This window comes from Physcomitrium patens, chromosome 23, assembly GCF_059467195.1.
Source record: "Physcomitrium patens ecotype Gransden chromosome 23, ASM5946719v1, whole genome shotgun sequence".
Taxonomy (NCBI): domain Eukaryota; kingdom Viridiplantae; phylum Streptophyta; class Bryopsida; order Funariales; family Funariaceae; genus Physcomitrium; species Physcomitrium patens.
In genome coordinates this window covers 3,864,154-3,879,366 of record NC_143432.1, presented here as the reverse complement: position 1 = coordinate 3,879,366, position 15,213 = coordinate 3,864,154, and the positions used below count along the sequence as shown (strand labels likewise).

The 15,213-nt window shown below is 36.3% G+C and overlaps 1 protein-coding gene across 1 annotated transcript; it reads left to right on the top strand.

Annotated features, from left to right (window-relative positions):
* Positions 1 to 2,752: 2,752 nt before the first annotated feature.
* Positions 2,753 to 10,361, top strand: LOC112276191 (uncharacterized). Its single transcript, XM_024507291.2, has 12 exons — positions 2,753 to 2,854; positions 2,957 to 3,058; positions 4,087 to 5,476; positions 5,648 to 5,875; positions 6,070 to 6,369; positions 6,590 to 6,934; positions 7,094 to 7,681; positions 8,140 to 8,706; positions 8,862 to 9,089; positions 9,231 to 9,473; positions 9,560 to 9,621; positions 9,770 to 10,361. Exons 1-12 carry the CDS (start codon positions 2,753 to 2,755, stop codon positions 10,130 to 10,132), a joined length of 4,518 nt encoding a protein of 1,505 aa, XP_024363059.1. The 3' UTR covers positions 10,133 to 10,361.
* Positions 10,362 to 15,213: the final 4,852 nt, after the last annotated feature.

The window sequence follows — 15,213 nt, the reverse complement described above, 5'->3', positions numbered from 1 at the left end:
GATTATCACAACCTTCAAGACAATGTAATTGAGATGAAGATCTTCAAGAATGACATGTTCTTCCTCGAATAGATGGCGAGATACAATGCGTTTGGTATCACGACTTGGAAAGGGACTCCTCATGTTTGGTGATTTTACTAGAGGTAGAAACAACTCTTGATAGTGTTCCAAATGTTCTATTCAAAGGAAGTTATGAAAGGCCTCAACAATGATCAAATAATTGAGTGGTCTTCTCGCCTTGGTATGTGACACTACCGATGGTTGAGAAGCCTTATCAATCATCTTTGAAGAGAACAAAGATCAGAGTATGTGGCGAATACAATTCGTTGCATCATAGATTTCCTCAACATATGATGACCACTCCTCGTGGAACTCGTCCCTAGAAGGGGAGGTAATATCACGAACATACTCATGTAAGCCAACAATTACATATATAAATAAAGAGAAGTAAGTAAAAGTAGATAAAAGTAAGTTAATTCTATAGTATTTGGTATGGAAGATTCTTAGAAACTTAATAGATGCTATTTTGACTTTATAGGTGTCTTTAATTGACTTTTTGGATTAGAAACGTGGTCAACAAGTTGGCCATGTGCCACACATGTTGTTAGCTTGAAGACCAAGCTAACAATATGGCCTACACGTAGAAAAACTTACCTTGTAAGTCATGGCATGTGTCCTACAAAGTCAACACTTATTGGAGGTCCTATAGATCATCGCCATGTAGCTCCTAATTAGATAGTATATATAGAGACAAAAGTGAAGCCTTTTTCACTCTTATCAATTCTTTTCTTGCTTCTAGTCTAATTTCAAGGGTCTCTAGTTTTCTTATCTTTTGGCAATAGCCATTCCAGTTTCTCTTTCAATATACATACTTGTTTATTTATATTTTGTTACCTTTCTTTGAGTAAAGGCTCACTTGTCTAAATTTCTTTTTCATTGAATTCTTGTCCTTGACAACAAGTCTTATGGTATTTTAAAAAGCTTATTTTTAGCCATTTTGTTAGCTATTATATTTAATAATATGATATTTTTATCCATGTATTAAAAAAATGATTCTATTTTGGAGCTTCTTTATATTTAAAACTTATATATATATATATATATATATATATATATATTGATTACTATCTATTTTGTTATAAAAAATATGAGTATTTTTTTGACACATTGGATTTGATAATTTTTGATAAATTAATTTTTTTAAGTATAGATTTATTTATTTATTTAGTCATTTGAAATTAGATTAATTTTTATTAGAAAATAGTAATTAATTAATTGATTCTAAGAAAAAAATGGTTCAAACTATTACTAATCTAACTTGTAATAGGATTGATTGGTCTTAATTTTATTTAAGAATGTAAATAAATAAATAAATAAAATATCACCACCAACTATAAAAACTATTTTTCTTCTTAAAAGCATTTATATTTATCTTTATTTCTCTCTAAATGATTTTACTATCATCTTTAATGTTTTTTAAAACTCAATAACTAGTATATTCAATCTTTTTTGTCAGATCATTAATTTCTTTTAAATCGAAATTTTTAATCTTACATACTAACTATTATTATTATAAAATATAGTTCTGCAATAAATAATTATACTAATTTCAAGAGATTTGAAAAAGTATTTTAAAAGTAACCAATAGTAGACTCAAATTAATGTTCTAGCACTAAAATTACATAATTGATTTTTAAATCACTTCAGAAATTTTAAAAAAAAGAATGAATTTGTGTTTCTTGTTTGGTGATTTTTGAAAACTTCTTTTTGAAACTTTCATACAAATTAGTAATTCTGATTAAATACCAAAGATTATTGTGATCATAACAAATTGCATTAAAATATAAGCACCTAAAAAAATAATTACATCATTATTAGGATAAATTTTTAATTTTAAAAGAAATGTGTATATATATATATATATATATATATATATAAACCTTAGCCAGTTAATACAATCCATTGAAACTGATTAACAAGGGGCATTAGATAATAGAGAAGGATTAGGATTTGGTACAATGTTGTATGATGCATGACATACGATTTTTCTCCTCCTCCTTGATATGTGATTGCTCCGCTCTCTAATAATAAACAAATAAATAAAAAAAAAAACTACATTAAGACAAATCTATTTTTGATATAATTTTGGAAAACTTTTATTCGATTTTGTGCAGTTTATTTTAAATTTCTTCAAATTAGTTTTAATACAATCTTTTGTCTAACTTTAACTTTAAAATTTTAAAAAATATTATTTATAAAAATATATTAAAGTCTGTAATCAAAATCCATATTGTAATCGAAATTCGATATGTAGTTTGCTTTGATGTATTTTTCGAAAGTGCTATATCACCATAATTCATAAATATTTTATAATATCAATAATCCCACTCAACTCCATCGTTATAAAAGAAATACTAATTGAATCTGTTAAAACTGTAACACAACTAAAAAATGGATTTAATGGTTTAAAAGCCCTATTATCCCAAGTAGGTATGTGTGTGTAAGCATGTGTGTATGTGTTTTTGTTTTGTTTTTTGTTTTTTGTTTTTTTTTTTCTAAATCAAGTAACAATAGTTGAAATCATATATATATATATATATATATTGTATAGATGACTAGCACAAAACGCGTAATTTTTATGGGATAACCTGCAGTAGTAAATAATATGTGTGCTCAAATGCAATCTCATTAAGACTACATCACTCATTAAGACCTCCTATTGAATTCATGGCATTGAGATCACCTTTGAACAATGTCCGAGAATAGTTTTCTCGTTCACTGGCCTGGCTTTTATAGCCATGAACACACACACTTCGAAATTGAATCAACTCCAACGGCCGTTCATCCACCCCAGGTGCCACGTTATTCATCCGTATCGATGAGATCTGAGCTTTTCGTCTCTCTCTCCCCCCCCCCCCCTCCCGCGCTAAACTGAACATTGCTTTCAACGTTGTAGGACATTGCTGCTGACAGGTTGGCGGGTTCGAGAGAGAGCCTCTTGGCGTTGCCGGAGCGCTGCTGCAGGCTTGTCGAGAGCGGGCGGGCGCTGCTGAAGCTGGTGTGTGTTAATGTTGTGGTGCTTTCGTCATTGGCTCCCTATTTGGTTTCATGGCTTCTCTTTGCATATGGAGTTTGACCTCTGCAAGGTTGAAGAGAGGAGACTGTTTTTTAGCACGGTTGAGTGATTGTTAGATGTACATAGTGAGGTCTGGTGTTGACAGGCTTTAGATGAAGTATTTAGCACTTGTTTTTTGTAGTTCTTCTGTTGTGGCGGAGTATTGTTGAATGTTAAGAGAGTTATGGTGATAGCATGGGCGGGATGGGAAGGTCTCAGCGGGATCTTTTCGGTTATAGTGGTTGTGTAAGAAATGAGTGAACGATGAGATATTTTCAGTGTATAGTGGATTGATTCGTGTGGAGAGATCGTCGATGCATTTCCTTCCAGTTTTTTTTCTGTAGTTTTTGTGTTGCTCATCTTGGACGCTTGTTAGTTTGAGGCTTCGAGATAATTTCCGGACGAAGTAGTGGAGAGGAACCCGCCGCAAAAAGTTCTGATAAATGCCAACTATAGGCTCTTGCCACTGATCGGTGTCTCCGAATTACTTCAGATGGTATGTGGAGGCTAGAGTCACTCTGGATGGTCATATTTCTCGGTCAGGGTGGAGGTTGTGGTTTCGGTGCTTTAAACAGACCTTTAGATAGCTCGGTGTCTGAATCTTTGAATGAACATCAGTTTTGCTAGCTCGGGTCCTTAATGAGTATAGGGGTTAATAGAAACTTTTCCTGGAGAGTGTTGTCTCGAAAACACTTAAAAATACGGCTGATTCGTCAACCAGAGATTAGCACCTGCCAAGAACATGAATTAATCAAAATATATGGCTTCCTGTAGATACTTTCTTGAAACGGATAAATTGATTGAATGGATTTGCGTTGATAGCGATTGTAATGAGTGTCAATGTCTGTATAATTCTCCGAAAGGAGAGCAATCTCCCAGGAAATCTTCTAGTGGTAGAGCAAGAACTAGTATCAGCAGCAGCTCGATCTGCTTAGGTTCACTCAGCATACATTCTCATGTTGATCATGAAGGTAGAGTTCAACGTCACAGGGAGGAGGAAGTCGTTTTCGAGTGGAGTGCACGGCGATGTGGGGATGGGGAAGCCCGTAAAAGAGATAAGCGCGCCGGAGATCCCTGATGAAGAGCTAAGAAGGATCATTGGTGTCGATAATATTGATAATGGGTCATCTGTTCGTCATGTTCCCGAATTACCTGAAGAAAAAGCACCGATACAGGATCTATGTTCGCCCGGGACGATCAAGAGGGAAAATTCTGTGGTTATTGCGGTACAACAGGAGACAGAGATTCATGATGAGAGTGAAGGTCGTGCCCTGGGTGCCTCAATTGAATCTGCATTAGAAAGCTTGCTAGGAATTGAGAATGATGGATCGGAATGTCCGTCCGGCTCGAAGGATATGGAGAAGTCGATCGTAAATGCATCTTCGAATGCTGAAATTGATGGCAAAAGGGATCATGATCAGCACTTTGAACGCAAAGGTCTCGGTGACTCCCGCAAGAACCTCAGCGAAGAGCTATTGTCTCCCATTGAAGTTCAAAAGAGAATTCTCAGGCCGACGATAACGCCTTCGCCACCTAAACGAGAGGGAAGCCAAGTTTATAATATTGTGAGGGCTCTGGAAGGCTTGCAAGTCGGTGAGAAGTGTATACACGGCAAGGTTGATCATGGCCTCTGTCACGCAAGGCAAGGAGATCGCAAAATACACATAACATCATCAACAAGGATCCAGCGCGAAACCTCCATTTCTCTGAATCATAAGGTGGAGGATGCTATTTCTACCCCTGGCCTAAAGGATAACTTAGATGTCACTGAAAGTGACGGAAAGAGAGCGGTAAATGATAATGGGAGTTTCGCTCCGCACGATATTCAGTCAGGACAGACCACTCAGCAGACATCAACCACCTCGACTGAAGCCTACACTGATACCGTCGTATTTCAAAGAGGTGACGGCCTTTTGCCGTACTCTCTGGGCAAGGGTCCTTTGTCAAATTTTCAATCTTCGGGAGCCATTTTCGTTCAAGCTGGTGTATCTGTATCCACCACCCCTAGGGTCAGAATCGTTCATGACATTCCGGCAGATTGGTGTGATAGTGAGTCGCAATTGGGTGCGAGTACCTCAGCAAAGGCCATAGAAGGTGAATCCGAGGTAGAGAAAATCCTACGTCTGCAAGAAACACACGACCTTGTGTGCCCGGTGTGTCAATCTTGTATTACAAAGTCAGTCATTGTCCGAAAAAGGAAGAGAACATCTGTCATATCTAGTGCCGACAAATGGGATACAGATGTGCAGGACGAGGAGGGAAATGTTGCAGAACAGGGTCGTGACACCTTTGAAGACACTTTTGCGGAAGAGTATGAAGACTACAGATGCTTGGGGTGCTTCACCTTCCTATTTCGAAGAGGTAATATATATTTGAGGCACCCTACTGAGGAGTCAAAATCGTTTAGTTTTCTATTACGAATTTCTCACAAGAAGGTCGATTTGAGTGTCTAGTGATGCAGCAGCGGTCATTACCAATCTGTTTGTTTCCCATTCATCATGATCTCATTTGGAATTTTGGTTTGGTTTCCAGAGAAGAGTGTACAACGCGCTGAGGTTGTGGTACCGGGTACAGCAGTAGCGTCAGCTCCTGTTTCAATCACAGTCAGCTCGCAGACATTACCATCAGAGCAAAGTGATGTCCGAACCCCTGAGGCCGTTCTGGAGTTTTCTCCTATAATCACGGAAGCAGACTATGATAATCGGTGTTTGCCAATTTTCTTCACATGGAGACGGAAGACGACTAGTCCAGCTATCTCGGGTAACAACTAGGTTCTTAGTGTTCGTACAACGGGTTGATTTATTTCTTTATATATTTCCTGAAGGTGTGATGGAACGAGTACCCCGAATGAATTGTATTTGTATCGTAAACGAGGAGAAAACTGTCTAGATGCATATGCAGAGCTGGATTTCCAACAGATGTATTTGACAGAAATCAAGAAACTTATTGTACAGAAGTGGTGGCTCCCCTTCTAAGTGAAGAGGAAAGAGAGGCCGTTGTGAAAGAGTCGTTCTACGAGGACTTGCTCACTCGATCTGAAGATATACCAGTTGAAGGTCTTCAAACCTCTGTATCCGAGCAACATCCAGCCCTTGAAGTCGAGCGACTTCCTGATTATGAAATATATGCACTTCCTGTGGCCCCTGTTGCAGAGGGAGAAGTTCAAATCCCTGTATTGGTAATGGAATCCCGAGAGGACCGTCTCTGCTTCCCATTTTTATGTAGAAAGACCAGAACTACACAAGTGCAATCAGGTAGATTCTCAGTTTTTGTTTCTGCTGAAAAAGTTTCATGAATTTAACATGGATTTCAGATCCGACTATGCGCTTTGTCCTCAGAATGTGCATCTCTATTGTTGGCTGCGCATGAATATGTGCACTAAGGTGATTATAAGCGCATCAGTTATGTTTACTTTCTTCTTGTGAATTACCTTTGTGATCTAACTGATTTCGCCCATGTTGCACTTGTTCGCAGAAATTTCACAAACATTGTTGAATAAGGAAGACGTAAATACACATTACGAAGACAACCAGATTCTGCTCGAGGGCAGTGAAGAACAAACTAAGCACAGAAGACTTTTAAGTGGAGATTTCTCCGACATTGGAGATGACTTGTGGATGTATCAAGAGAAGGTTGCACTGTCTGTGGCACCTCAGGATGATCCTTCTACTGCGGTTTCTCGTATTAATGATTCACCAGAAACTTCGGCTGAGCCTGGCATGTTCGTGAAAGCAATTGATTCCAGAGAATCTGAACAAAGAGCTGATCGTTTCTGTTTTCCACCATGGCGTTCACCCAAAACGAACTTGGAAGAGATAGGTTAGTTGTATTACTACATCAAGTTCTTAATTGGGTCTATAAATTCTCCGATTTTGTTTTGTCGGAAGCATCCTTCTCGTGCAGTCTGTAAATTCCGTGACTTACAAGTAGAAGAAATTTTTAGGTAAGTAGTAGTGATTGTTGTGTGGGAAATTGCAGAGGTGATCTCACCTGAGACGAGCCAAATTTTCGATCCCCTTAACGGTGAGGAATCATCTGTGGTATTTGGCACTGGAGCCGAGTCAATTGTTGGCCCATATAGAAATACATCTGAAACCACGGAATCAATATTCTCGCGTTCAAAATCAGTCGAGAATGAAGACAGTTTTGGTAACAAAGAAGAATCTTGCATTCGGGGTCAGCAAATGGAGCGAAATTGCAGTGATTTTGGTGAAGAGTCAGTGGATGATGAGGATGTCCCGTTGGCACGGAAGCCCTCGGCGTCAAAAGCATTAACGATGAGGAAAGGGGGTCCTTTGACAGCGGATGAAGACCAACAGCTTATTGCATCAATGGTGGTAGCCGACAGTCGTATTTCAGGAGAACTACAAAGAGGTTTGAGTTTTTCTGAAGATTTTTCTGAACTTAATAACTTATCAGTAGCATCACCTCTTGATGGAATGCACGAAGAAATAGAAGAAGAAGAAGAAGAAGAAGAAGGAGAATTAAGGAGGACGGGAACTTGGACATTCTGCGTGCCAGGGAATTGCTTGCCTTCTTACTCTGAGCTTGCCTACCAACCAAAAAGTAAGTTGGGTGCATTCGAGCAGGGGTATTTGAAGATCGTCTTTGATTTTTCCGTTAATGATCTTTCCAGGTTTCCGTCTATATTAAAAATCGACCTACATGCTTTATTGAACCTTGTGCTTGGCGTTTGTTTTACTGCTCGCTTGTTTTTAATATTGGTGAGGGCACATCGTCGCTTCTCATTCTGATTTGACTAGTTATGAGCATGTTACGTGTTGTGTCTCGTATCTCTGAGGATGGATGTTTCAGAGTGTCTTTATTGATTGACTGCCTCAAACTTAGTTCATATGTTCATTCGAATGTTCATATGCTTTCTTAGAAACCTGGAAATGTTATGAGCACAATTATTTGAAACGTGAGTGAAAATTGATGTTTTCGTGATTTTGTCGCTGCATGCCGTTGCATGTCTTGCCATTTGAGTTTCTGTGGTTGACCCGTGAAACTCCTTCCCATCGCAGGTAGAGCCTCAGAGGGGCAAACTGTTTCTGAATCCGTTATCGAAGTCCTTGGAGTTTCGGGTTTATCTCTTTCCAAGGAAGCTGAACCAAAATTTCATGAGGATGTGACCAAGGATATAACAATTCATGCACGTATCGAAACTCAAACGATTACCAACATAATTTCCAACGATCCCACCGATGAACACCATGGAGAAACTGCAGACTCGGTTATGGTTGATAAATCAGCTCTTTCTCGTTCCCTGGAAGACGCTGATGAACATGTTGCTTCGAATGAGTGGTTGAAAGACTCAATCCGACAGGGCGATAGCCTGGAAGAGATCCTTCCAATTGAAGTTTTTAGAGAGATTGAGCTGGATTCTGGCCAACACATTAGCCTACCTGAACCTGCGAAAATTTCTGAGCAGCCCCTCGAAGCCTCTACTTCAAATCAATTAGTACTTGGTCGAGATGTCAGCCTCTCTATGGATGAGACCCACAGCCAGCAGTCCCTTTCAGTTCAAGAAGTTGATGCGTCCTACTGTCTTCCTAAGTTGAGGCGACTTTGGTTCGGATCTACTATTGAAGGTGTGTTTTCTGCTTACAGCCTACGGATAAATACTTGCTGCCTTTATTGTTTGAAAGGGTCTGTAGGAGCACCTGGAGCATTTAGACCACCGTAGTGTGACTTTGCAAGAACCACTTTTGTCGAGAGTATTGAACTTGGTCGTTGTCTCCTGCAGACGAACTACTTCGAGAGCCACTTCTCGGAAGAGACTCCGAAAAAGTGCGAGAGTCGAGCTGTCTTTTAGACCGAGATTCTAGAGTAGACTCCAAAGACTCTTCTGCCCGTGTGACTATTCAACAAACACATGTGGTTACTACTACTGCGAAGGCAGAATCTGGCGAGGAAGCTGAAAGGGACAACTTATCGTGTACATGTTTCCTATGGAGTGACAGCTATGGTCGAGGTTGCTTCCGAACATGAGCTTAAGTCTTATAATTTCTCAGTCATCTCTTACTTCGTGCTTAAATGTGTATGATAATGTTTCTGTCAATCATTTCGGCTCTGAATTACACAACTAATAATCGCTCACTTTCTGACCCTTTAGAAGAGACCCACAGAGACACGACAGTGACTGTGACAACTGATCACACAGTAATTGAAGTTGAGGGCACTGATGCTACAAGTACACTTTTAGCTGCTACCCGCGCAGCAGAAGATGCTGGCATGATGGTTGATTCACTCCTCCAACCTCCGCAATATCTGAAAAGCATAGTCTACGGGGGACTTGACGTGTCGCTGACAAGCCTGGGTGTTATCGCTGCAGCTGCTGGTGGTGACGCTAAGACAAGTGAGTCTCTTTCTCTCCTGATTTGTGTCAGGGGAACACATTGTTACATCAAAGACTGGCGGTGCTAACATCTTTTCCTGCTGTAGGGAATGTTCTTGCTCTGGGACTAGCCTATTTTTGTTTCGGGTTCATCGCATTTTTCTACAAGGTATGCATGCTCTCCCATGCTGTCATATTGACACTTCAAGCTCTTCAACTTAGTACTGTATCGGGCATTGTGCACTGAACTATGTGAATCTGCAAGCGGTTGGCGTATATCAAATGCTGCTTATTTCTGAATCACTAGTTTGTTGCAGATACAGGATCTGCACAGTGTAAGTCGAACTCGGTTTCGGGAGAGCGTTGGACCAAGGTTCTGGGTCAATGGCCCCCTAGCCATGCTATCGTTTCTCGTGTTTGGGCCCCTCCCAGCTCTTGCCTTTGGGCTCAGTTTCAGACAGTCGAATGGCCATGACTACAAGATGGCAGTAACTGTGGTTGTGTCGACTGTAGCTCTTGCTTTGCTTGGATTTGGAAAGGTGGCTTCGAAGATGACGAAATTATCTTACACCCGAACCGTGTCTACCCTAATTATAACGGGTGTAGTTGCAGCTGTCGTTGGATTTTACTCTGGATATTACATCTCAAAGTTACTAGAGTCATTCGGTACGTTCGATTAGTGCGAAGGTTCGAAAACTACGGCCTATTTCTGCATGTCGTGGTCACTGCAGTTAATATTTGTTTTCTCCATGAGATCGGAGCCCTCGACCATGTCCTGATCAAAGAATAAGTTTTTGGTCCATTTTATCATGTTCGTGGCCAATCCGCACTCTCCAACAAATAGCGATGCATATTGTTTCATTAAATTCATAAAATGGTCGAAATAAAGCGATGTCTTTTTTTTTAGAATATGAGAACTGTAAAATGACATTGCTTGTGCCCAATTCCGCTGATCTTTTCGTGATTTCAATGCAGCATTGATGTTTACCCCTGCCAAATTTCTCCGGTTATAGACACGTAACTTGTTTCAAAGATAGGAAAATCTGTTCCCAGCTCGTTTTATTACTGCTAGCTGTTTATGGACTACAGGAATTGTTTCTCAACGTAACTAATGGTTTGTATGTTTGTTCACGTATTTTCGTAGTTTTTATTTCTTTCAAGTTATAAGCCATAAATTATATATGATTTTTAGAGAATAATTTCAAAAACGTTACACCAATTGTTTGACATACAAAATTAGAAATGCACAAATAAAACACATCAATGTACTCATATATTCAACCTTACCAATAATTACAGTCTAAAATCATACAATGCATAGAAAACCTAAAACCACATGTCTAGGTCTTTGTAATTCAAACAATTTTTGAAATAATATAATACAAAATTATGCACCAATGGCAATTGTGGGGTGCTTTGGTTTTTTGAAAAGCAAGGTTAAGGAGCAAACTTCATAAGATTTGTTTGAGCATTGGTTTTGAGTGATTTGGATGGATATTAACTTTATAAGAGCTTTCCAAAGTTGAAGTTGTTTTTGGTGATTAAGGATTTTGTAAAATAAAAAAGAATTTATATTTTTGAGAATTTTGTGAGCATTGTAGTAAATTAATGGATGAAAAATTATGAAGTTGTAAATCTACTTATTGTTAGTATGTTTTTTAAATTTAAAATTAATTAAACAATAAAATTAGAGATGATTAAAATTTAATTTGATTAAAGTATTAGATATAAGATTTTAAAGATTACTAAGGATTTTTATAATTTTGGACAATTTGCTTATTGAATTGAAATAACTTTTTGTGAGCAAATACTGAATTTATTTTATAATATTTCTAAATTTTTCAAAGGTAAGTAAATAGTGAAATTTAGAGCTATTATTGCTAGTAGATTAACATCAATTCAGAGAAGGAGGATGGCCAACATCCGTGTAAATTAGGAACTTTTTATTTCATCTTATAAACTTGGTTCTCATTAAATTTTGTGTCCTTGTTGTTAATTAGTAGATTGATATATATATATATATATATATATGAAAATTTTAAAACAAGCTCAATAATTTAATTAATAACTATTAAGGTTTTAAAACTTATTTAAGAATTGATTAAAATTTACTTTGGATTTCATTAAGATATCTTTCAGATTTTACTTAGATTTTTTATGATTTACTTAATATTTAGATTAGATTTACTTAAAATTTGATTAGAATATATTTAGGATTTACTTAAGATTTAATTAAAATATCTTTAGGATTTTAATACAATTTTTTAGGATTTATTTAGAATTTGGTTAATTTTTACATAGGCATTGGTTAGGTATTTACTTAATTTTTGATTAGGATATCTTTAGGATTTTATTAGAATTTTGTAAGATTTGTTTAGGTTTTTTTTTATTTTTTTATTCTTTTTATTTTTTTAAAAAAAATTCTTTAAGATTCTTTAAAGATTTTGTAAAGATTTTTTAAGGATTTTATTAGGATTTTGGTTCTTTGCAATAATAAGGTGTTATCTCTCTTTTCTTTCTATACAACTATTAATTAAAGAATTATATACTATAATATCTAATAATGTATATTCATTGTAAAAAACATTTCTTTGCAAACATCCATCCATTGTAAGTAACTCACTACAATACATTGCAAGCTATCTTGACATATATTAATAAAATTATTATACAACCTCCTTACTTAATTGCAAGGATAAAATTTAAGAAGTTTTAGGTCATGAGGTTTTAGAAATGATTAAAGACTACTTTTCACATTTTTTGTGTAATCATTTATCTATTGTTTATTTGTAAGAAGGCCATAAGTGTTTATCTTAATTGCTTCTTCTTCCTAATCTAAGACTTGACATGTTCTTTTTTAGACTCAGATTTAGGATTCTATTTCTTATTGTTGCTCTAGTAGATCTTCCAGTTCATTTAAATCTCTTCCTTATCTTGAAATGATTTGGACATCAAGTGGTGGCTTGGAGCTTGTAGAGAAGGATGGATAAGGTGCTTAGGTAGTATCTAAGAGGTTTTGGATTCAAACTCCTATAGTAGCATATAAGAGAAGAAGAAAAATATTCTTTTAAAATTTTTCAATTTATTTATTGAGGATATCTAGAGGATTGGCCTTGCAATACTTGTATTAGGAGATTATGTTGGGTGACAAGGGCACTTATTGCCTACTAACAAAAATCAGGAATCTTCCTTAATAATAGCATGGTGTGTGATACCTACACCTTATATATATTTACTTTTCTAATGGATTGGTATATAACTTCATCTGAAAAAAAAAAAGGACTTACAAGTTGGTGGAGGTTAGAGTGTGATGACATCAATCTTTTTAAAATAAAATTATTCATATAAAATAAAATTTATAATTTAGGATTTTAAAGTAAGATTTAGGATTTAAGAATATAGTAGGACTTAAGATTTTGAAAAGGTAGCAATCATCTTTATAAAGATATATAAGGACTCTCAAAAAAGATTTTGAATTCTCTTGTGTTTTTTTTTTATAAATATTTAATGAAAAGATTTGTTGATAATATGAAGAGAAAGAAAATTTACAAAGAGTTCATGTTTTATTGAGTGTTGTATATGTTTTGAAAGTTTTTATAAAAAAATAGAACAATTAATAGCATTGACAGGCTTTGTATTTTTTCAAGGCAATCTCTCTTCTCATGATATAATTAGTGCTTCCACTGAAAGAACCTTGAAGCACTTATTCTTCTATTAGAAATAATGGAGGATAATGATGTAGGATTCAAAATGCCAAGATGAATAGCTTCAAATGAATTTTTTGTACATTTATGCAATTCATGGAGCAAAAATAATAAGTTCAAGAGAATGGTAAGGGTACCACTAAAACCTTGTAAGTTGTCATTGATAGGATTGGAAGATTTAAGGAGAGAAATATCATCAAATTTCAGAAAGAATGATCAAAGGTTATTTTTGGAATGAATTGAGGAAAGGCCTAGCTGTCAAATAGGCTCAAGCAAATTAATTAAGGATTTTGAGAAGAAATTTGGCTAATTACAAAGGTGTGAAAGGCAATTGCTTAACATAAAGAATACTAAGTTATTATTCCAAGCAACAAATAATAATTTGAAAAATAAATTATTCTTTCATTTAACAGATATAACATCTAAGAATGGCTTAACTAATGATTGAAAAAAATAATGGAAGTAGTTGAACTTTTAGCTAAACAACAAAAGTTCAAGACTTATTATTCAACATGAGCAAAGCTTGTGACCATTGTCCAAACTACTTCATCAACTCAAAAGTTGAGAAGGTTACTTGTTGTGAAGTAAAATAAACTTGCACTAGTTCAAAGTCTAATCTAATTTACAACAATTTTAATTGTCTAAATCCTCTAACAAATATTTATTAGCATTTGAATTATGTCCAATACTTCTAATACTATCTAGTTGGGAGGTAGATAAAACCCCTAATATGTGATTTATCCTAACTCATGACTACTAATTAACTACCAAAATGATTACCTAAATTCCCTTCTATTTCTTACTAAAAAACTTAAATCCTCTATTTAGCTAAATTCACACTTACACAAACACAATAGACAATGCAAACCACACAATCAATACCCAACCACATACTCTTGAAAGGAAATCATTTATTTAAATATATTTTTTATTTCATTGAAATTTTTTCTAGTAATAAAAAAATAATCATCTAAGGTTAAAAGTTCATCCAAGACAAATTCTCATCCATTAATGAGTTTTCATCTACAAATAATTTTTCATCTACGAATAAAAATTCATCCATTAAATGTCAATTTTCATCTTATAGAGTTCATCTAATTGAACTAATTTCATCCTAAAATTCATCCAAAACAGTTCATCAAAGTCCTAACCTAAATGCATCCTAACCTAATTTCGTCTAGCCTTCAAATTATCCAATCTGAATGTCTCACTCTTACGTGAGGATGATTTTTTTGATTCTTCTGCTTTGAACACGCTGTTGCTCCAGATGCTCTTTTTTTTGTCCCTTGCTCGTTTTCTTGTTCGCCAACGTTAACCCAACTCAACCAGTCTCTCTGATATGAATGGTCTAACTAGACCGTTGAACCACGATTGACTACTCCAAATAGAAGCAAGTTCTGTAACTGTGAATCTGGAAAAACCTTGCCTCTAGCTACAAATTCAGCTAAAACCGGCTTGATTTCTACCTCTTCTCACTATGGCTAGGGGTCGTCAGATCTGTGAGCACGGCTTCAAATTCGAAGCAAAAATCCTTCACAAGACAAGTATAACGGAATGCAAAAGCTGCGGCTCCTTTATCCAAATCATGAAACTACAGTTCGGTGAGACCCAGATCAAATTTAGTTGCCGAGAAACTATGTGAGGGCGACAAATTTTCTACGCGGAGTTGTATGGTTCTGCAACTAAGGAGTCTAAGGATATGAATGTCAATTGTGGGCAATAGATGAAGCTAAGGTACTCAATTGTGGGCCTGTGTCTTTTTCACTTGCTAGCTTCTTAATCTTCATCGCAGTAGCCTTCACAGATACACCAATCGCACTCGAAGATGAAAAGACAGTCAGACTAGCTCTCACAATGGCCGCATGTTGTGACACCGGCCGTTAATGCAATTGCTGCAAGTTTCAAAGCCACGGTGATTGTCCATCCTTTGACTAACTCAATCGCACTCCAACGTTGCCGATCGACCTCCTTAAAGTTGCTGGCTGCTTAGACACTATCCACAATATCGATGGTCACCGTCGCAGCTAGCAATCACCAGTCCTCAAAACTAACTAAAA

Coding starts and splice junctions, on each gene's coding strand:
- LOC112276191 (XM_024507291.2), top strand. CDS start 2,753: ATGTCCGAGAATAGTTTTCTCGTTCACTGGCCTGGCTTTTATAGCCAT. Junction 9,474..9,559: donor TGGTGGTGACGCTAAGACAA/GTGAGTCTCTTT, acceptor TTCCTGCTGTAG/GGAATGTTCTTGCTCTGGGA. Junction 9,622..9,769: donor TCATCGCATTTTTCTACAAG/GTATGCATGCTC, acceptor AGTTTGTTGCAG/ATACAGGATCTGCACAGTGT.